The following is a 21,853-nucleotide window of genomic DNA, read 5'->3' as shown; positions in this document are numbered from 1 at the left end:
AGGGAAAGCTACACCTGAAAAAAAAAACCTAAAATTCATCAGCTGTTCACTCTTTTTAATAACTTAATAATAAAAGGGTTTAATAATTCCTTTTCCTCTTTTCCCCTGGGCCTTATAGGAGACTTGTTAAATGACTAATTTTTTCACTCTTATCCCTAAAATTCCATCAGTGAAAAAGAGAACCAGGAGCCTTAGCTTTGAGGAAAATGTTTATTCCGAGTGCTTCTCACCCCAAAAACTTGTCCCTAATGCAAAACACCCACAATCCCATTCCCCCATGGGAGGTTTTCCTTGGGAAAAAGGGGTTTTTGGGGTTTATTGGGGGTCTTTGGGGTCCTTCTGGGAGGGCAGCTGGTAGTTGTGGAACCTCTCGTGGGCCAGGCGGGTGGAGAGCAGCCGCAGCCTCGCCGTGTCCACTGCCACCTCCAGCCCCGCGTCCTGCGCCAGCTCCACCACCTGGTCGTTGGCCTGAGGGGACAGAGGGTGACACCGGGGTGACACCGGGGTGACACGGCGTCCTGGCATGCCTGGGGGACACCCAGGGACACCCAGAGCTCACCATCTGCAGCATGGCCAGCACGTAGCGGCACACCTCGAAGGGCGGCTGGCCGGCCACCAGGCTGGCCAGAGAGTGCCACTGGCCCAGAGAGCCACAGCGCCCGGCCAGCGCCTCGCCGTACGCGCGGACATCGAAGGGGACACGGCTCTCCTGGGGACAGAGGGACAGTGAGTGACATCAGAGACATGGCTCTCCTGGGGACAGAGCGACAGTGAGTGACATCAGAGACACGGCTCTCCTGGGGACAGAGGGACAGTGAGTGACATCAGAGACACGGCTCTCCTGGGGACAGAGCGACAGTGAGTGACATCGAAGGGGACACAGCTCTCCTGGGGACAGAGGGACAGTGAGTGACATTGAAGGGGACACGACTCTCGTGGGGAGTGTGTGACATCGAATGGGACACGGCTCTCCTGGGGACAGAGGGGACAGTGAGGGGTCAGGAGTGCCACCTGGCCGGTGCCAAGCTGTAGGCACAGACATCAAAGGGGACACAGATCTCCTGGGGACAGAGAGACAGTGAGTGACATCAAGGGGACACGGCTCTTCTGGGGACAGAGGGGACAGTGAGTGCCACCAGGCCGGTGCCAGCCTGTGCCCACGGGTATTGCATGGGGCACAGATCTCCTGGGGGACAGGAGGGTCCCATGGGGACAGGAAGGGGTCAGGAGTGCCACCCGACTGCTCCTGTGCCCATGGCTATCGAATGGGGCACATGTCTCTAGGGGGACAGGGGGACAGGGAGGGGTGACACAGGGACAGGCAGGGGTCAGGAGTGCCACCCAGCCAGTGCCAGGCCGTAGGCATGGACATTGAAGGGGACAGGGGGGTCACAGGGGGTCAGATGGGGTGGCATTGGGGACAGTCAGGGTTGGGGACACTCAGGTGTGGCAGAGAGGGACTCAGGGGGGCAGAGAGGCCCAGAGGTGCCCAAGGCTCTGCCAGCCCCAGGTGGTCAGTGCCTGCTCCGATCCTTTCCCAGCCCAGGCTGTCCCTGTCCCCCCCAGTGTCCCTGTCCCCAGTGTCCCTGTCCACTGTCCCCGTGGCACACCTGCTCCTGCAGCAGGGACTCCATTTTCTCCTCCCACAGCCGGATGCGCTGCGACAGCTCTGTCTCCTGAGCGTACTTCTCCGAGCTGGCCATGAACAGCTCCTGGGGACACGGGGACAGCGTTGGGGACAGCCATGGGGACACTCCTGAGCGCCCTGGGGGACCTCAGCTCTGCTGGGGACAACCCAGCCATCCTGGGGACACCCCTGACCTCTCTAGGGGGACACAAACTCTGCTGGGGACACCCTGAGCCTTTGGGGCATCCTGTGCCTGCTGTGAGCACCGCCAACCCTTTGGGAACACTTCAGTCCTCCTGGGGACACCCTGACCCTCCTGGGGACACCCTGACCTTCTGGTGACACTCCAACCCCCCCGGGGACACCTCAGTCCTCTGTGGGATATTTCAGCCCTCCTGGGGACATCCCAACCCTTTGGGGACACCCTGACCCTCTGGGGACACCTTAGCCCTCCCGGTGACACCCCAACCATCCTGGGGACACGTTGATCCTCTAGGGACATCCCAACCCTCCCAGGGACACCACAACCCTCCCGGGGACACCCCAACCCCCCGGTGACACCCCAATCCCGGTGACACCCCAACCCCAGTGACACCCACCACGTTCCTGCGCACCAGCTCCTCATAGTTGGGTTCCGGGGGCTCTGTGGGACAAGGGGGTCACTGCCAGCATGGGGGACACCCCTGGGGACACAGGGGACCCCCGGGGACAGCTGGCATGGGGGATTTGGGGTCAGCAGCTCACCCGGGGCTGCTCCTTCTCCCAGCTCCTCCAGCGCCTCGGGCTCCACATCCTCGTGCTCCATGTCATCATCTGCCAGCATGGGGACAGCCCCGAGTGACCCTCAGTGTCCCCAAAACCCTCAGTGACCCGAGTGACCCTCAGTGTCCCCAAACTCTCAGTGTCCCCTCAGTGACCCCTGAGTGACCCCTCCATGTCCCCAAAACCCTCAGTGTCCCCTGAGTGACCCTCAGTGTCCCCAAACCCTCAGTGACCCCTGAGTGACCCTCAGTGTCCCCAAACCCTCAGTGACCCGAGTGACCCTCAGTGTCCCCAAACTCTCAGTGTCCCCTCAGTGACCCCTGAGTGACCCCTCCATGTCCCCAAAACCCTCAGTGTCCCCTCAGTGACCCTCAGTGTCCCCAAAACCCTCAGTGTCCCCTCAATGTCCCCTCAGTGTCCCCAAACCCTGAGGATGAGGGGACAGACCCCGAACTTTGGGGATTTGGGATTTGGGGTTCACCACCTGCTCCTTCCTCACACTCATCCTCGCGCTGCTGCTCCTGCCAGCCGAGATCCTGCGGGGATTCCTGGGGGAAAACAGCCCTGAGACCCCAAACTGGGCACCCCAAACCCCCTGGGAACCCCCAGACCCCAAACTGGGCACCCCAAAACCCCAAACTGGGCACCCCAAAACCCCCCTGGGAACCCCCAGACCCCCGGGAACCCCCAGACCCTCCTGGACACCCCAAAACCCCCTGGGCACCCCAAAACCCCCTGGGCACCCCAAACCGGGCATCCCAAACCCCAAACTGGGCACTCCAAACCCCCCTGGGCACCCCAAATCCCAAACTGGGCACCCCAGACCCCAAACTGGACACCCCAAAACCCCAAACTGGACACCCCAGACCCTCCTGGGCACTCCAAACCCCCCTGGGCACCCCAAATCCCAAACTGGGCACCTCAAAACCCCAAACTGGACACCCCAGACCCTCCTGGGCACCCCCAGACCCCCCTGGGTACCCCCAGACCCTCCTGGGAACCCCAAACCCCAAACTGGGCACCCCCAGAGACCCTCCTGGGAACTCCCAAACCCCCCTGGGCACCCCAGACCCCAAACTGGGCACCCCAGGCCCCCCAACCTTACTCACCCCAGACCCCCCAGCCTCACTCACCCCACGCTTCTGCAGTTTCCTGAGCAGCTCCTGCCTCTCCTTGAAGTGCTGCCAGTAGAGATCCTCCAGGTCTGGGGGTTTGTGGGGAGCAGGATTTGGGGTGAAGCCTCTGCGACCCCAAAAACCTGCCCAGGCTCCCCCTGCCCGGTTTTGGGGTGTCGTTCCCTTTATCCTTCCCACAGCAGGAGCTGGTGGCTGTCCCAACCCACTTTGGGGTGTCCTTTGCCTCTGTCCCCTCCCCACTGCAGGATCCCATCCCTGGTGTCCCCAGGAGTGCCAAGCTGTCCCTCCCATGTCCCCTCACACTTTTGGGGTGTCTTGCCCCTGCAGGATGCCATCCCTGCTGTCCCCAAGCTGTCCCTCCCATGTCCCCTCACACTTTTGGGGTGTCATTTCCCTGCAGGATGCCATCCTTTGTGTCCCCTCTTCCCAGTTTTGGGGTGCCTTTCCCTTTTATCCTTCCCCCAGTTCCACTCTCTTCCCACAGTTTTGGGGTCCCCTTTCTTTTTATCCTCCCCCATTCCAGGATCAAGCTGTCCCTCCCATGTCCCCTCACACTTTGGGGTGTCATTTCCCTGCAGGATGCCATCCCTGCTGTCCCCAAGCTGTCCCTCCCTGTGTCCCCTCATACTTTTGGGGTGTCATTTCCCTGCAGGATGCCATCCCTGCTGTCCCCAGGCTGTCCCTCCCGTGTCCCTCACCTGCAAAGGTGGGACCTCTCCTCCTGCTCCTCCTGCCCTCTGGGATGTAATTGTCATCTGTGGGAAGCAAATCAGGAATCACTGAACGAGAATTCCACGGACTGACGGGTTGGAAATCCCTCTGAGCCATCGAGGTGCCACCAAGGCCACCCCGGCCGTGTCCCCAAGTGCCACACGCCCAGGTTTGGGATGGTGTCCCCCAGGGTCACTCACAGGTCTCGGAGTACCAGCTGGCGAAGTCCTGCAGCTCCCTGTGGTCAGTCCTGCTCCTCTTGCCTCCCACCTGGTCAGCCAGCCCGGGGGGCACCGTGAAGGGTCTGCCTGCAGTGACACGGGTGACACAGGTGACACGGGTGACACTGGGTGTGGGGCACCTGGAAGGGTCTGCCTGCAGTGACACAGGTGACACTGGTGACACAGGTGACACTGGGTGACACTGGGTGTGGGGCACCGTGAAGGGTCTGCCTGCAGTGACACGGGTGACAATGGTGACACAGGTGACACTGGTGACACTGGGTGTGGTGCACCGTGAAGGGTCTGCCTGCAGTGACACGGGTGACAATGGTGACACAGGTGACACTGGGTGTGGGGCACCGTGAAGGGTCTGCCTGCAGTGACACGGGTGACACAGGTGACAATGGTGACACAGGTGACACTGGGTGTGCTGCCACCCCAAGGGGATCTTCTGGGTGTTGTGGGATTGGGAATGATCCTCCCGTGGGATAGGAATGACCTACAGTGGGACTGGGGACACTAAGGGACACCTGGCCAGGAATGACCCTCTGTGGGACAAAAATACCTTTCTTGAAGGGTTTCTCCTCGGTCTCTGCGAAGGGATCGAGGCACTGCCACGGATCTGTCACCTCCTGCCACAGGGTGACACTGGGGTGACCACAGCTCCCCGGGGTTGGCACCAGGGCATCCCAGAGGTTCCCATCCTGCTGGATTTGGGATCTCCCAGCCCCAGACCTTACCTTGCTGGGGGGTTTGGGGTCCTGGCTGGCAGGTCTCTCCCGCAGGATGTACCCTCGGGACTGGGGAACGCTCTGGGGACACGGAGAGGGACACTGAGGGGACTTTGGGGACTCCAGGGATGGGATAAGGGGGTCCAGGATTGCCAGGGAGGAGCTCCAGGAGCCCAAAGAGAGAGTGAGGGGTTGCTGGGAAGGGCTCTGGGGAGGAACAAGAGGCTCTGGGAGTTTTGGGAAGATTGGGAATTTTGGGAAGAAGGAATGTGGGGAAGGAGCTCTGGGATTCCAGGGATCTAGGGAAGTTCTGGGATTCCAGGGAAGTTCAGGGATTTGGGAAGGAGGACAGGCAGCTCCCCACACAGACCCTCTGAGCTTCAATGTGTTCCTTAGGTGTCACAGCCACTTCCATGTCATCCTCCATGGCACCGGGAATGTCATTGTCATCGTCATCGTCATTGTCATTGTCATCGTCACCTCCTGGAGGGGTGGCAATGGGCAGAGGCTGGAGAAGCTCCCAGGACTTCCCCATTGCCTGCCTGCCTGCCAAGGAACCTCCTGGGAGCTTCCCAGGGTGGCAGAGCAGGAATTGTGGAGTTGGGTGAGTTGGAAAATCCCTCTGAACCCAAATCCAAATATTCCCAGCACTGCCATGTCCCCAAGTGCCACATCCAGGTGGCTTTGAAATCCCTGCAGGGATGGGAATTCAACCACCCTTTCCATGAAGGAATTCCCAAAAATCCTCCCCTGCCCACCCTGAGCCCATTCCCTCTCCTCCCATTCCCTGTTCCCAATCCCACCCTCCTGGGAGGAGCTGGGAGGGATGAAGGCTCCCCTCACCCTCCTGGCAGCACCTGGACGGCCACAGTGTCCCCTGGGTGTCCCCAGAGGTGTCACCCTCACCTGGCTCCTCGGAGAAGCTCAGTTCTCTCACTGGTGCCATGCCGGCTCCAGAGCTGGGCTGCTCCGCTGATCCCCGAGCTCCTGCCAGGTGACAGGGACAGCTGAGCTGCCGGCGGTGACAGTGACAGTGACGGTGACACTCACCCCGAGCCCCCAGTACCTGGGGCTGTGGCCGGGAGGCTGGGCAGCAGCCCGGAAGGTTCCAGAAGGAAGGCGCCGCTGGCGTGGGGAGTGCAGGTGTTCATCCGGAAATCCTTGCGGCTCGCCAGCACCTCGCCCCGCCGGCTGGGGAGTCACCGCAGGGCTGGCCACAGGGTCCTGGGTGTCCCCAGAGTCCTGGGGTGTCCCCAGAGTCCCCTCGGGCAGCCCAGGGACACCCCAGCCCAGCCCGGATGTCACTGAACACGCTGGGATCTTCCTGCTCCTCGTGGATGCAGCGGGAATTGGGGATTTGTGCTGAGGGGTGCCAGCTGGGAGGGGACAGGGGACATTCCCAACCAGAGCAAGGAGGGGACAAGGGACATTCCCAAGATATCCAAACAGAGCAGGGGAGGGGACAAGGGACGTTCCCAACCAGAGCAGGAAGGGGACAAGGGACAATCCCAAGAGATCCCAACCAGAGAGGGGACAGGGGACATTTCAAGAGATCCCAACCAGAGAGGGGACAGGGGACATTTCAAGAGATCCCAACCAGAGAGGGGACAGGGGACATTTCAAGAGATCCCAACTGGAGCAGGGAGGGGACATGGGACATTCCTAGGAGATCCCAAATGGATCAGGGGAGGGGACAGGGGACAATCCCAGGAGAATCAACCAGAGCAGGAAGGGGACAGGGGACATTCCCAAGATATCGAAACTGGAGAGGGGACATGGGACATTCCCACCCAGAGCAGGGAGGGGACAGGGGACATTGCCAGGAGTGTCACCTCAGCAGGGGGTTCTCCCTCCTCTCGGTCTCATCCGGGGGCACGAGGCACATCGGGATCAGGGGAAGCAGCTTCACAGCCTGGCAAGGGACAGCATGGTGACATTGTCCCCAAGGCCACCATCGCTGCTGGGTGGCCTCAGGATTCACAGGGAATGGGAGAAAAGGAGGGAAAGGTGGAAGAAAAAGAGGAATAAGAGGAGGAAAAAGAGGGACAGAAAGAGAAATAAAAGGAGGAAAAAGGAATGGTAAGCAGAGGAAAAAAAGAAAGGATAAAAATAAGGATAAAAAGAGAAAAAAGAGAGATAAAAGGAGAGAGGAAAGGAGGAATAAAAGGAGGGATAAAATGAGAAATAAAAGGAAGGAAAGGAGGAAAAAGAGGGACAAAAGAAGGAATAAAAGGAGAAGGAAAATTAGAGATAAAAAGAGGAATAAAAGGAGGAGGGAAAGGAGGAATAAAAGCAGGAAAAGGAGGAATAAGAAGGAGAAGGAAAATAAGAGATAAAAGGAATTAAAGGAGCAAAACGAGGGATAAAAGGAGGAAAAGGAGAAAGAAGAGGAAGAAAAGGAGGAAAAAAGGAACAGAAAGAGAAGTAAAAGGAGGAAAAGGAGTGGTAAGCAGAGGAGGAAAAGGAAGAATAAAAAGAAGGATAAAAAGAGAAAAAAGAGAGATAAAAGGAGGGAGGAAAGGAGGAATAAAAGGAGGGATAAAATGACAAATAAAAAGAGGAAAGGAAGGAGAAAAAGAGGGACAAGAGAAGGAATAAAAGGAGGAAAATTAGAGATAAAAGGAGGAAAAGGAGGAGGGAAAGAAGAGATAAAAGGAGGAAAAGGAGGAATAAGGAAGAGAAGGAAAAGGAGAGATAAACAAGAAGAAAAGGAGAGATAAAAAGAGGAATAAGAGAAGGAAAAAGAGGTACAGAAAGAGAAATAAAAGGAGGGAAATGAGTGGTAAACAGAGAAAGAAAAGCAAGGATAGAAATAAGGATAAAAAGAGAAAAAAGAGGAGTAAAAGGAGGGAAATGAGGAATAAAAGAAGGAATAAGAAGAGCACTCAAAGGCAGCTGGCTCCTCACCGCAGGCTGCTGGTCGCTGCGCAGAGTGACGCTGGCCGGAGAGACCTCGGGGATGTCATCGAGGGACAGGAACTGCCAGGGGGACAGCAGTGTCACCTCAGCCCCGGGGACACCAGGGACACCTCAGCCCCGGGGACACCAGGGACAGCAGTGTCACCTCAGCCCTGGGGACACCAGGGACACTAAGGGACACTAAGAGAGACTGAGGGACACTGACGGACACCCCAAGGACACTGAGGGACATGAGGGGACACCCAGGGACACCAGGGACATCACCAGGGACACCCAGGGACAGCAGGGACACCGAGGGACATGAGGGGACACCCAGGGACACTGAGGGACATCCAGGGACACTGAAGGACAGCAGGGCCACCCCAGGGCCACCCCAGGGCCACCCGGGACAGTAGGGACAGCAGGGACACTGAGGGACTCCGAGGGACACCCAGGGACACTGAGGGACATGAGGGGACACCCCAGGGACATCAGGGACACCCCAAGGACACTGAGGGACACCGAGGAACACCCAGGGACACTGAAGGACACCAGGGACACCAGGGACACCGAGGGACAGCAGTGTCACCTCAGCCCCAGGGACAGCAGGGACACCAGGGACAGCAGTGTCACCTCAGCCCCAGGGACAGCAGGGACACCCAGGACCCGTCACCTCGTCCTGCTCCTCGGGGAAGATGGCATCGGCGTCGCGGCCGTCGGGGCGCAGGGAGGTGGGGAGCTTCTCCCTCCTGGGACAACGGGAATGGTGGGAAAAACAGGAATATCCCATGGGAAAATGGGATTGCCCTCAGGGGAGGAAATCCACAGGGGTTGGCAGCGAATCCCAGAGGGATTGGGATTTTGGGAATTGCTCATTCGGGTTCCTTTGGATTTTAAATCATTTAAACTTCCCTCAGGAGGGGAATTATCCTTCATTTTGTTATCCTTGATTTTGTTATCCCAGATTTAGGTATCCCTGATTTAGTTATCCCTGATTTTGTTATCCCTGGCTTTGTTATCCCTGATTATTTTGTTAGCCCTGGTTCTGTTATCCCTGGTTTCCTTACTGAGCCTGGGATGTTTCTAAAGCCTTTTAAATTTTTTTTTAGATTTTTTTTTTTTTTAGTATTTTTTAAACTTCTGAATTAGGAACTTCCCAGAGCAGGAATGGGAGTGGGAATGTTCTGGAATCAACACAGAGCCACATCAGGGATGCTGAAGGGAAAAATCCCATCCTGGGAAGGGAAAATTCCATTGGGAAGCAAAAATCTTACTGGGAAGGGAAAATCCCATTGGGAAAGGAAAAATCCTACTGGGAAGGGAAAAATCCAACTGGGAAGGAAAAATCCCATTAGGAAAGGCAAAAATCCCATTGGGAAGGGAAAAATCTCACCATAGGAAGGGAAAAATCCTACTGGGAAGGGAAAAATCCCACTGGGAAGGGAAAAATTCCACTGGGAAGGGAAAAATCCCACTGGGAAGGGAAAAATCCTTCCTGGGATGGGAAAAATTCCTCCTGAGAAAGGAAAAATCCCATTGGGAAAGGAAAATCCCACTGGGATGGGAAAAATCCCATCGGGAATGGAAAAATCTCACTGGGAAGGGAAAAATCTCACCCTAGGAAGGGAAAAATCCCATTGGGAAGGGAAAATCCCACTGGGAAGGCAAAATCCCACTCACTTCTTCTTGGAGATGTGATCCAGAGCCTGGTAGACCAGGTTGTAGAGATGTTCCACCTGGAAAAAAAACCCTGGAGCTGGGAAAATGTGGGAGAGAATTCCTGGGAAAAACCCTAAACCTCTGGGAATTCCAGCCTGGGAAGATGGAGTTCAGTTCTGTGGGGTTTTGTGGATTTTTTCCATTTTTTTTAGCCATTCCGAGGTCAGATTTGGGGAAATCCCTGGGATTTTTGTCATTTTGTCAGGGAATGGGATATTTTGGGGTATTTTGGAGTATTTTGGGCTATTTTAGGGATCAGGGAATGGGATATTTTGGGATATTTTGGGGTATTTTGGGGTGTTTCAGGGCTCAGGGAATGGGATATTTTGGGGTATTTTGGGGTATTTTAGGGTTCACAGAATGGGATATTTTGGGGTATTTTGGGGTATTTCAGGGTTCAGGGAATGGGATATTTTGGGATATTTCAGGGCTCAGGAATGGGGTATTTTGGGGTATTTTAGGGCTCAGGAATGGGATATTTTGTGGTATTTTAGGGATATTTTGGGGGATCTCAGGGCTCAGGAATGGGATTTTTTGGGGGTATTTTAGGGTATTTCAGGGCTCAGGGAATGGGATATTTTGGGGATCAGGGAATGGGAGATTCTGGGATATTTTGGGGTATTTTAGGGATCAGGGAATGAGACATTTTGGGGTATTTTGGAGATCAAGGAATGGGATATTTTGGGGATCAGGGAATGGGATATTCTGGGCTATTTTGGGGTATTTCAGGGCTCAGGGAATGGGGTATTTTAGGGATATTTTGGGATATTTCAGGGCTCAGGGAATGGGGTATTTTAGGGCTATTTTGGGGTATTTCAAGGCTCAGGAATGGGATATTTTGGGGTATTTCAGGGCTCAGGGAATGGGACATTTTGGGGTATTTTGGGCTGTTCCATGGCTCAGGAACAGGCCATCCCCCCAGGCTCACCTTCCTGCTGTAGACGCAGGCAGAGCCCTGGATGAGCAGCGCTGCCTCCGTGAAGTTCATGGTGGTTTTCCCTCCGTCGAAGGAGATGCTGATCTGATCGAGCTGGGGAACCGCGAGGAGAGGAGGATTCATTTGGGGTTTGGATGGTTCCCACGGGATTTGGGGAGCACAGGAGAGGAGGATTCATTTGGGGTTTGGGGTTTGGATGGTTCCCATGGGATTTGGGGAGCACAGGAGAGGATGAATCCCATGGGGTTTGGGGAGCACAGGAGAGGATGGATCCCATGGGATTTGGGGTTTGGATGGTTCCTGTGGGGTTTGGGGAGCACAGGAGAGGATGATTCATTTGGGGTTTGGGGAGCACAGGAGAGGATGATTCATTTGGGGTTTGGGGAGCACAGGAGAGGATGATTCATTTGGGGTTTGGGGAGCACAGGGGTGATTTGGGATTTGGGGTTTGGGGAGCACAGGAGAGGATGAATCCCATGGGATTTGGGGAGCACAGGAGAGGATGATTCATTTGGGGTTTAGGAGCACAGGAGAGGATTTGGGATTGGGGAGCACAGGAGAGGATGATTCCCGTGGGATTTGGGGTTTGGGGAGCACAGGAGAAGATGATCCCGTGGGATTTGGGGAGCACAGGAGAGGATTTGGGGTTTGGGGAGCACAGGAGAGGAGGATTCCCATGGGGTTTGGGGAGCACAGGGGTGATTTGGGATTGGGGTGACCCCATTACCTCCTCCAGGTACTCCTCGAGCTGGGCAGCCACATCCACCTCCCAGTTCTGGGTGAGGTCTCGGATGGGCTGCAGGAGGTGCTGGAATCGGGACTGCACCTCCTCCATCCTGGATTCCCGATCGAAAATCCCAAATTTCCCTCGAGGCTGGCAGCTGGGCAGGGAGGGAGGAGAGAGCCGGGAGGAATGGCGATGGAGTTCCAGCTGGGATAGAGGGGAATGGGGAAATAGGGTGGGAAATGTAGGGTTGGGTGGGTTGGGAATGGGAGCAGTGAGGCCGAGCACAGCCTGACCCCAATCCTGACCCCAATAAAATCCCAAGAGCAGACTGCAGCCTCACTGCCAACCCTGGTACTGAATCTGATTCTGATCCTGACCCCAATCCTGACCCCAACCCCAAATCCTGACCCCAATCCTGACCCTGACCCTAATCCCAATCCTGATCCCAATTCTAACCCCAACCCCAATCCTGACCCTGATCCTAATTCTAACCCCAACCCCAATCCCAATCCCAATAGCAGATTCCAGCCTGACTCCTGACCTCGACCCAACCCTGATCCTGTTACTGACCCTGATCATTACCCCAACCCCAATCCTGACCCCAAACCCAAATCCTGATCCCAACACCAGTTCTGATCCCAACCCCAACCCCAATCCTGACCCAGACTCTAATCCCACTCCAGACTCCAATCCAATCCCAAATCAATCCTTATCCCAATCCCCATCCCTGTCTTCAACCCGATCCAACCTCAGTCCTGATCCCAACCCTGACCTCAGCCCTGACCCCAAACCCAACCCCAGTCTGGACCCCAACCCCAGCCCCGATGCTAATCCCGACCCCAATTCCCACCCCTAGCTCTCCCATCCCGTCCCGCTCCCGCCCCTCTGGCCGCTCACCGCTCCTCCCTCATCTCCCCTCAGCCCGGCCCGCCGCCATGTTTGTCTTTCCCGCGCTCCCTGACGCGCGCGCGGTGTGACGTCACGGCGCGGCTGAGGCCATCGGCGCGCGCCGGGGGCGCCATGGCCGCCATGGGGGAGGCGGCGCGGCCGCGCGCTCTGTTCCTGGGCGGGCTGGCGGCTGTGTACATGGCTGCCTTCGGGTCCCTCTACGTGCAGATACCCGGTACCGCGGGGGGACGGGACAGGGCCGGGAGAGAGACGGGACACGGCCCAGAGAGAGCCGGGACGGGGCCGGGAGAGAGACGGGACAGGGCCCAGAGAGAGCCGGGACGGGGAACCGGGGCAGGGCCCAGAGAGAGCCGGGACAGAACCGGGACAGGGCCGGGGAACCGGGACAGGGAAGCGGGACAGGCCCGGGAGTGGGGTTGGGGAGAGCTGGGAGAGCCGGGCAACCGGGAGAGAGCCGGAACGGGGCCGGAGACGTGGCCGGTGAAGTAGAAAGTGGGACCGGTGGAGCCGGGATGGGAGAGAACCGGGACAGGGCCGGGGAACCGGGAGAGAGCCGGGGACGTGGCCGGTGGAACCGAGAGTGGGCTCGGGGTCGGGCAAGGGACATGGCCATCCGCTCCCGCCGCCCGGCTCATCTCCGCATCCCGTTATCTCTCTCCCCGTTCCCCTCCCCGAGCACCGGCGGTACCGGCAGCTCCCGGGCCGCTCCGGGGCTCTTCACCGGGAGTGCGGCGAGCTGCTTGCCTCCAGTTTGTCCCGCCGGTTTTCTCGGGAATTCCTGACTCCCGTTCCCATTCCAGGGCTGAACGGCCGGGAGAGCATCCTACCCGGTTTTCCCGCAGGTTTTCCCGGTTTCCCTGACTCCCATCCCCTTTCAGGGCTGTACGGCCGCGAGGGGATCCCGCCGGTTTTCCCGGGAATTTTTCCCGGTTTCCCTGACTCCCATCCCGTTTCAGGGCTGTACGGCCGCGAGGGGATCCTGCCCGCTTTTCCCGGGAATTTTCCCGCAGTTTTTCCCGGTTTCCCTGACTCCCGTTCCCATTGCAGGGCTGTACAGCCGCGAGGGGATCCTGCCGGTTTTCCCGGGAATTTTTCCCGGTTTTCCCGGTTTCCCTGACTCCCGATCCCATTTCCAGGGCTGTACGGCCGCGAGGGGATCCTGCCGGCGCGGCGGGTGCTGCGGCTGAGCGGCAAGTCGCTGTGGCAGCAGCTGCAGGATGTCCCCACGCTGCTGTGGCTGTGTCCCCAGCTGGGGCTGGACACGGAGCAGGGCATGGAGCTGCTGTGCCTGCTGGGGCTGCTGGCTGCCCTCGGGGCGCTGCTCTTCGATTCCCTGCGGGACTGCCTGGTGTTTGCTGCCCTCAGGGTGCTCTACCTGTCCCTGTACCAGGTAGGGGGTGACCTGGGGGACAGCGGGGGACAAGGGGTGTTGGTGTCACCCGGGGGGCTCTGATTGCCTCGAGCTGGGGAGGTGGTGGGAGGGAGGTGTGGGATTAGGGGACGGTTTGGGTGGGAATGAGCTGAAATCCATCTTGTTACACCCTGGGGAGGGACTGGGGACAAGGGACAGAGGGACAGGACACAGGGAATGGCTTCCCAGTGCCAGAGGGCAGGGATGGATGGGATCTTGGAAAGGAATTCCTGGCTGGGATGGAATTCCCAGAGCAGCTGTGGCTGCCCCTGGATCCCTGGCAGTGTCCAAGGCCAGGCTGGACACTGGGACAGTGGGAGGTGTCCCTGTCACCTGCTGGGGTGGCACTGGGTGGCTCTGAGCTCCTTTCCCACCCAAACCATTCCAGGATTCCCTGAATTCTCTTCCCTCTAAACTCAGGGAATTCAGGAGGAATAAATTGTCAGTGTGTGGCCATTCCTGCAGGGGAATCTCTCCCTCATTCCCACTGCTCCTTGGGATTTTCCTGGAGCCCCATGGAGGGAAAGGGAACCCAGGGGGGTCTGGGGGGTCAGATCCCTCCCAGCAGAGCCCCCACCCCATTTCTCCCCACAGGTGGGACAAGTCTTCCTCTACTTCCAGTGGTGAGTCAGGGGGGCTCAGGCTGGGGGGCTGTGGGGCTCTCAGGGCTGTGGGACCTCATGGGGAACCATTTAATTTCCCTGTTTAGTGTTGGTTCTACTCCATAGTGGGAACAATCCATGTTAGCCTGGAATTCCAGGAGATTTTTGGGAGGTAGATTATGGAAAATCCTGCCCCTGTCTTTGCCACAGCCTGAAATACCATTGAGTTTAGAAAGCCTTGGTTTTGTTTAGCTTTTCCCTGATTAGTGTTGGTTTGCTCCATAACGGGGAAAATCTGTATTAACCTGGAATTCCAGAGGATTATTGGGAAGTGGATTATGGAAAATCCTCCCCCTGTTCCTGCCACAGCCCTGAAATATCACTGAATTTAGAAACCTGTGCTGTTGTGCCAGGAAGCTTTTCTCTGTTTAGTGTTGGGGAAAATCTGTATTAGCCTGGAATTCCAGAGGATTATTGGGAAGTGGATTATGGAAAATACAATTCCCCAGGAGTTTGGGGTTCAGTGGGGTTTGGGGGCTCTGGGGTTGGGTTGGGGGGCACAGTGGGATTTGGGGTTATGGGGCACAGTGGGATTTGGGGCTCTGGATTTCGGGGGCACAGTGGGATTTGGGGCACAGTGGGATTTGGGGCTCTGGACTGGGGGGCACAGTGCGATTTGGGGCTCTGGGGACCAAGCAGGTGACACAGGTGGTTCTGGGGACATGGGCAGGTGGCACAGATGGCTTTGGGCACCAAGACAGGTGGCACAGGTGGCTCTGGGGACTGAACTGGGGCACAGCAGTGTCCCCTCCCGCCATGGGGTCCAAGGCGGGGGTCTCAGCTCTGTGCCCCCCAGGGACAGCCTGCTGCTGGAGGCTGGCTTCCTGGCGGTGCTGGTGGCCCCGCTGCGCCTGCTGAGGTGGCGGTCACCCCCCTGGAGAGCCCACGACAGTGTCACCTTCTGGGCCGTGCGCTGGCTGCTCTTCCGCCTCATGTTCGCCTCGGGCGTCGTCAAGCTGACCAGCCGCTGTCCCACCTGGTGGGGCCTCACAGGTGAGGGGTTTGGGGGGCTCAGGTGTTGGGGGATCCCCGAATTTAGGGGTTGTGAAGCTCGTGAATCACTGTCCCACCTGGTGGGGACTCACAGGTGAGGGGGGCAGCTTTGGGGGATCCCCCAGTTTTGGGGGTTGTGAAGCTCGTGAGGGGGTGCAGCTTTGGGGCTTCAAGTTTGGGGGGGTGCAGGTGTTGGGGATCGCCAAATTTTAGGGGTTTCAACCCAAATTTAGGGGTTGTCAAGCCCACAAGTCACTGCCCCACATGGGGAGGGCAGGTTTATGGGTTCAGGTATTGGGGGATCCCCAAATTTTAGGGATTGTGAAGCTCAAGAGCCACTGCCCCACGTGGCGAGGGCAAGTTTGGGGTGTTCAGCTGTTGGGGATCCCCAAATTTAGGGATTTTGAACATCAAGAGCTGCTGCCCAGCCTGGTGGGGCTCCCAGGTGAGGGGTGCAGGTTTGGGGTTTCAGCCATTAGCCTGGAATGCCAGGGAATTGTTGGGAAGTAGATTATGGAAAATAACCCCTGAAGTACCATTTGATTTGGAAGTTTCTCCTGTTGTGCCAGGAAGCTTTTCCCTGTTTAGTATTGCTATTCCATAGTGGGAAAAATCCATGTAAACCTGGAATTCCAGGGGATTTTTGGGAAGTAGATTATGGAAAATATGGAAAATACCACCCAGGGCTCTCCATGTTTCCCTCACCTGAGGCACCGTTTAATTTGGAAACATCAAATATTTTTCCGTGTTTAGTATCAGTTCTATTCCATGGGGTTGGGAGCAGGCCCACACAAACCCAGAATTCCAGGGAATTTCGGGAATTAGATTATGGAAAACAAGGAAAATACTACCTGGAGCTCTCCATGTTTCCCTCACCTGAGGCACCATTTAATTTGGAAGCAGCAGCTTTTCCCCATTTAGTATTTGTTCTATTCCATGGGGGAATAGATCCACAAAACCCAGAATTCCAGGGAATTTTGGGAATTGGATTATGGAAAACAATGAAAATATCACCTGAAAATACCTCCACGTTTCCCTCGCCTGAGGCACCGTTTAATTTGGGAACAGCAGCTTTTCCCATTTAGCATCAGTTCCATTCTGCGGGGTTGCCAGCAGATCCACCCGAGCCCAGAATTCCAGGGAATTTTGGGAATTGGGTTATGGAAAACAAGGAAAATACCACCTGGAGCTCTCCATGTTTCCCTCACCTGAGGCACCATTTAATTAGGAAACCTCAGCTTTTCCCGTTTAGCATCAGTTCCATTGCGCGGGGTTGGCAGCAGACCCACCCAAGCCCAGAATTCCGGGAATTTCGGGATTTGGGATCACACCAACCCCTGCACACCCCCAGCCCTGACCTACCACTACGAGACACAGTGCATCCCCACGCCGGCCGCCTGGCTGGCCCACCAGCTGCCCGTGTGGCTGCAGAAGCTCAGCGTGGTGGCCACTTACGTCATCGAGGTGGCAGTGCCACCGCTCTTCTTCGCGCCGCTGCGCCGCCTGCGCCTCTTCGCCTTCTACTGCCAGGTGGGCAAAGGGGATATCACCTGGGGGGCACGGGGGGCTGCTGGGTGTCCTGTGTCCCCCTCTGGGCCACCTCGTGTCCCCCCTTGTGCTCAGGTGTCCCCACAGGGGTTGCTCTGGGGTTGGGGTTGGCTCCTCACAGCTGGGCACTGAGCTGGGATTGGCACAAGTGGGCAGTGGGTCAGGGGTGGGCACAGCTGGACATTTGGCCAGGGCTGGACACTGAGCCAAGGGTGGACATGGCTGGGTACTGAGTCAAGAATTGGCATGGCTGGACACTGAGCCAGGGTGGGCAGAGCTGGACAGTGAGACAGGACTGGGCACAGCTGGACACTGAGGGCTGGGCAGAGCTGGGCACTGAGTCAGAGATTGGCACAGCTGGACATTTGGCCAGGGCTGGACATTGAGCCAGGCTGGGCACATGGAGTTGGGGTTGGATGAAGGATTCTGAGCTCATGGAGTCCAACCATCCTTCAAAGCTCTTTTTTTCCCCCCGAGGAATTCTGACAGCTTGTCCAGCCAGGAGCAGCAGAGGGCAGGGAACTGTGGAGTTGTTGGGTTGGAATCACAGAGATCATGGAATCCAACCATTCCCAGCACTGCTGGGGTGGCACTGTGTCCCCACTGTCACCGTGACCCCCCGTGTCCCCCAGGTGCTGCTGCAGGTGCTCATCATCCTCACAGGCAACTACAACTTCTTCAACGCCCTGACCATCGTGCTGAGCTTCTCCCTGCTGGACGAGGAGCACGTGGGGCGCTGGCTGGGCAAACCCCGCCGGCGGCACGGCACCGGTGAGACCCCAGGGCAGGCTGTGACATGGGGACAAGGGGACACTGTGGGTCACTCAGCCACCCCAGGGTGAGGGCTGTGGGGCACAGGCATGAAGTCAGGGGATGGTTTGGGTGGGAATGAGCTGAAATCCATCCCAGGTTGTTTCAGCCTGGCCTGGGGCTGGAGAGGGACTGGAGACAAGGGACAGAGGAAATGGCTTCCCAGTGCCAGAGGGCAGGGATGGATGGGATCTTGGGAAGGAATTGCTGGCTGGGATGGAATTCCCAGAGCAGCTGTGGTGCCCCTGGATCCCTGGCAGTGTCCGAGGCCAGGCTGGACATTGGGACAGTGGGAGGTGTCCCTGCCATGGTGGCACTGGGTGGCTTTGGGGTCACTTCCCACCCAAACCATTCCACGATTCCCTAAATCCTCCTTCCTGTTGGGGTTGGAGCTCCAGTGAGTCAGAGCTGGCTGTGGGGAGGAGGAGGTTTCAGTTCCCTCTGAAATCAGGGAATTCAAGAGGAATAAATTGTCTGTGGGATAATCCCCTCTGGGGGGACTGTCACCTCCTGGGCAGGACTGTCACCCCACAGAGGAGTTTTCCCTGTTGGAATTCTGCATCCCAGTGTGGCTCTGTTGCTCCTGAAAGCAGTGGGACCCCCAGGATCCCTGGTGTGGGGGGCTGGCCAGGGGACAGGTGACACTGTGGGGGTCCCAGATGGGCTCTAACCCCCTCCCTGCCCCAGCCTGGCCCCCCAGCCTGGGCTCAGTGCTGACCACCCTGCTGGAGCTCAGCACCTACGGCCTGCTGCTCTACTGGACTGTCCACTACTTCGGCCTGGAGGTCAAGTGGGACAAGAAACTGCTGGAGTCCAAAGTGGGTGAGTCCTGGGGGGGCTCAGACCCCATTGTCCCCACTGTGGGGACATGTCCCTGACCCCGAGGTTTGCTGTCCCTCGGCTGCAGCCTTCACCTACCACGAGTTCACGACGTGGCTGCGCACGGTGACACTGCCGCTGGTGGGGGTGGCCTTCCTGTCGCTGTCCTGGGAGATCCTGGTGGCCATGTACCGGTGGGTCTGGGGACACTGGGAGCCCCCCAAGGTGTGGGGGGTGGTGGGAGTCACCTGAGATGTGGGGGGACATCGGGGTGACACTGTTCTGGGAAAGGGTGACACCATTCTGGGATTTGGGGTGGTCAGGTGGAGCTCCCCTTCACTGGGGGGGTTTAACCCCTCACCCCAAATTTGGGGGTCTCTGTGCCCCCTCAACCCCCCATCCGTGTCCCCCAGCTGTGCCTGTGTCCGTGGATGCTTCTGGAAGCTCTGGGCCACCCTGCAATGGGCCATCATGGCCACAGCCACCGTCAGCCTGTTCGCCGTCAGCCTGGTGAGCCCTGGGGACACTCTGGGGACACTCTGGGGACCCCAAACCCCCCAGGCTGTGCCAACCCCCCCGTGCCCCCCCAGGTGCCCTTCACCTACATCGAGCACGAGTCCAACGGCAAGCTGTGGCCTGGGATCCACCAGATGTTCGGGGCTGTGGAGAGGTTCCAGGTGGTGAATTCCTACGGCCTGTTCCGGAGGATGACCGGCGTGGGGGGACGGCCAGAGGTCATCCTGGAGGGCAGCTATGATGGGCACAGCTGGACGGTGAGCAGGGTGGGCAGGGATGGGCACTGAGATGGGGTGGGCACGGCTGGACAGTGAGTCAGGGGTGGGCACAGCTGGACACTGAGCCGAGGTGGGCACAGCTGGGCACATGGATTTGGGGTTGGATGAAGGACTCTGAGCTCATGGAGTCCAACCATCCTTCCAAGCCCAGCTTTTCCAGCCAGGAGCAGCAGAGGGCAGGGAACTGTGGAGTTGTTGGGTTGGAATCACAGAGATCATGGAATCCAGCCATCCCCAGCTCTGCCAAGGCCATCCATGTCCCCAAGTGCCACATCCACATGGCTTTGGAATCCCAGCAGGGATGGGGACTCCTCCATGCCAGGGCTGGACAGCCTTTCCAGGAGGGAATTCCCAAATATCTACCCTGTCCCTCCCCTGCCCAGCCTGAGGCTGTTCCCTGTCCTCCTGTCCCTGTTCCCTGGGATTGGAGCCACCCTGGGTCCTTTCCCTGGGACAGGACAAGGCCCTGGGCTGGATTGGGTGCTGGAGGGGCTGGATGTGTCCCTGTCCCAAAATCCCAGGATTTTTATGTGACAATGACCTTTTCCTGGGGCTGTGGTGACTCTGGGCACTCAAAGCCAAACTCAGTGCTGTCCTTGTCACAAAATCCTGAGATTTTGGGTGGGAAGTGACCTTCCAGAGCACCAGGAAATCTGGAATCTCTTGCCATTGAGATTTTGGGTGGAAAGTGACCTTCCAGACCATCGGGAAATCTGGAATGTCCTGCCATTGTCACACCCTGGGGACATCTCTGGGCCACTCTGGTCTCTCCTGTCCCATCCCTGCCCTTCCCCACCCCCAGGAGATCGAGTTCATGTACAAGCCTGGCAATGTCACTGTGGCCCCGGCGCTGGTGGCTCCTCACCAGCCGCGGCTGGACTGGCAGCTCTGGTTTGCAGCGCTGGGCCCTCACCAGAGCAGCCCCTGGTTCAGTGCGCTGCTGCTGCGCCTGCTGCAGGGACAGCCCGACGGTCAGTGCGCTGGGGACAGCCTGGGGACATCGGGACAGGCTGGGGGACATGAGGAGGGGTGGGGGGAACAGGGCTGGGGGCTCTGGGGACAGCCTGGGGGGCAGGGGGAGCGCTGGGGGCCTTGGGGGGACAGGGCTGGGGACTCTGGGGGTGTCCTTGGGTGTGTTTGGGGTGTCCCCAGTGTGTTTGGGGTGTCCCTGGGATGTCCCTGGCTGTGTTTGGAATATCCCCAACTGTTTTTGGGGTATGTTTGGGGTGTCCCTGGCTGTGTTTGGGATGTCCCTGGGTCAGTTGGGGTGTCCCTGGATGTGTTTATGCTGTCCCCTGTGTATTTGTGGTGTCCCAGTGTTTTTGGGGTGTCCCTGGCTGTGTTTGCAGTATCCCCTGTGTGTTTGGGATATCCCTGGCTGTGTTTGGGGTGGTTTTGGGGTGTCCCTGGCTGTGTTTGTGCTTTCCCACTGTATTTGGGGTGTCCCTGGCTCTGTTTGGGGTGTGTTTGGGGTGTCCCTGGCTCTGTTTGGGGTGTGTTTGGGATGTCCCTGGCAGTGTTTGGGGTGTGTTTGGGATGTCCCTGTCCCCGTGTCCCGCAGTGATCCGCCTGCTGCAGACAGACCCGTCCCGTTACCCGTTCCACGGCCGCCCGCCCACCTTCCTGCGCGCCCAGCTCTACAAGTACTGGTTCACCTCCTCCGACGAGGGCAGGTGAGCAGACAGCTTCCCCTCACCCCCAGCCCGTTTTGGGGGGATTTGGTGTCACCAGTCCCCCTGTCCCCAGCTCGGCTCCGTGGTGGCGCCGGCAGCTCGTGCAGGAGTTCTTCCCCTCCGTGTCGCTGGGAGATCCTGCGCTGGAGAGCCTGCTGAGCCAGCACGGCCTCAAGGTGGGCAGGGCTGAGACCCCAAACCGGGCACTGAGCCCTTCCCTCAGCACCCCTGAACCCTTCCCTGGGCCCTGATCCCCTTCCCTCACCCCTGACCCCTGCCATGAGCCCAATCCCATTTCCCTGGCCTCTGATCCCATTCCCTCAGCATCCCTGAGCCCCTTCCTTCGATAACCCTGACCCCCCCTCCCTGGATCCTGATCCCCTTCCCTCACCCCTGACCCCCTGCCATGACCCTAATCCCATTTCTCTGGCTCCTGACCTCTTTCCTGGGCCCTGACCCCTTTCCTTCACACCCCCACCTCATCCCTGACCCTCTCCCTGTCCCCTGACTCTCCCTGACTCCCCTTCACTTGTCCCCCCCAATCCCCTCTTTCCCTTCTCTCCTTCTTCCCTGACCCCAAACCAAACCCCTTCCCTCACCCTGACCCCAACCAAACCCCTTTAGCCTCTTCCTGACCCCAACTCTCCCTCCCTGACCCCATTTCTCAATCCCCCAGCCCCACTTCCCAGCCCCCCAACCCCCTCCCCACCCTCCAATCCCCTGTTTCCCCCCTCCTGACCCCATTCTCCCCCCAGGACAAGCCCC

At 58.1% G+C, this 21,853-nt stretch overlaps 2 protein-coding genes across 2 annotated transcripts; one reads left to right on the top strand and one right to left on the bottom strand.

The window, feature by feature from the left end:
• Positions 1-196: 196 nt before the first annotated feature.
• On the bottom strand, positions 197-11,681 carry LOC146422276 (condensin-2 complex subunit H2-like). The gene is made up of 20 exons (XM_085046672.1): positions 11,470-11,681; positions 10,734-10,835; positions 9,767-9,822; positions 8,760-8,835; positions 8,096-8,167; positions 7,021-7,100; positions 6,255-6,379; positions 6,095-6,175; positions 5,559-5,671; positions 5,198-5,269; positions 5,023-5,089; positions 4,437-4,544; positions 4,224-4,280; positions 3,523-3,593; positions 2,874-2,937; positions 2,372-2,440; positions 2,227-2,270; positions 1,611-1,712; positions 560-709; positions 197-468 (listed from the first exon to the last, which is right to left on the bottom strand). Exons 1-20 carry the CDS (start codon positions 11,575-11,577, stop codon positions 316-318), a joined length of 1,770 nt encoding a protein of 589 aa, XP_084902798.1. The 5' UTR covers positions 11,578-11,681; the 3' UTR covers positions 197-315.
• Positions 11,682-12,483: 802 nt separating this feature from the next.
• On the top strand, positions 12,484-21,365 carry LOC146422275 (lipase maturation factor 2-like). The gene is made up of 13 exons (XM_085046671.1): positions 12,484-12,592; positions 13,515-13,768; positions 14,384-14,412; positions 15,248-15,444; positions 16,796-16,974; positions 17,625-17,763; positions 18,490-18,624; positions 18,710-18,815; positions 19,035-19,131; positions 19,212-19,394; positions 20,218-20,386; positions 20,977-21,088; positions 21,162-21,365. The coding sequence occupies exons 1-13, from the start codon at positions 12,490-12,492 to the stop codon at positions 21,337-21,339; spliced, it is 1,881 nt and encodes a 626-aa protein (XP_084902797.1). The 5' UTR covers positions 12,484-12,489; the 3' UTR covers positions 21,340-21,365.
• The last annotated feature ends 488 nt before the right edge of the window (positions 21,366-21,853 follow it).

This window comes from Lichenostomus cassidix, unplaced genomic scaffold, assembly GCF_008360975.1.
Source record: "Lichenostomus cassidix isolate B80296 unplaced genomic scaffold, HeHo_3.0 HiC_scaffold_497, whole genome shotgun sequence".
NCBI lineage: Eukaryota > Metazoa > Chordata > Aves > Passeriformes > Meliphagidae > Lichenostomus > Lichenostomus cassidix.
Note: the sequence above shows the minus strand (reverse complement) of the source record. Positions and strands in the feature narration are given on the sequence as shown.

Bases quoted from the DNA above. Each gene is read 5' to 3' on its own strand.
- LOC146422276 (XM_085046672.1), bottom strand. From the start codon at position 11,577: ATGGAGGAGGTGCAGTCCCGATTCCAGCACCTCCTGCAGCCCATCCGA. The intron at 7,101-8,095 runs GTGAGGAGCCAG...GTCCCTTGCCAG, and splicing joins GCAGCGACCAGCAGCCTGCG to GCTGTGAAGCTGCTTCCCCT. The intron at 6,380-7,020 runs GTGACACTCCTG...GTGACTCCCCAG, and splicing joins AGGGAGAACCCCCTGCTGAG to CCGGCGGGGCGAGGTGCTGG.
- LOC146422275 (XM_085046671.1), top strand. From the start codon at position 12,490: ATGGCCGCCATGGGGGAGGCGGCGCGGCCGCGCGCTCTGTTCCTGGGC. The intron at 12,593-13,514 runs GTACCGCGGGGG...TCCCATTTCCAG, and splicing joins CCTCTACGTGCAGATACCCG to GGCTGTACGGCCGCGAGGGG. The intron at 19,395-20,217 runs GTGAGCAGGGTG...CCCCACCCCCAG, and splicing joins ATGATGGGCACAGCTGGACG to GAGATCGAGTTCATGTACAA.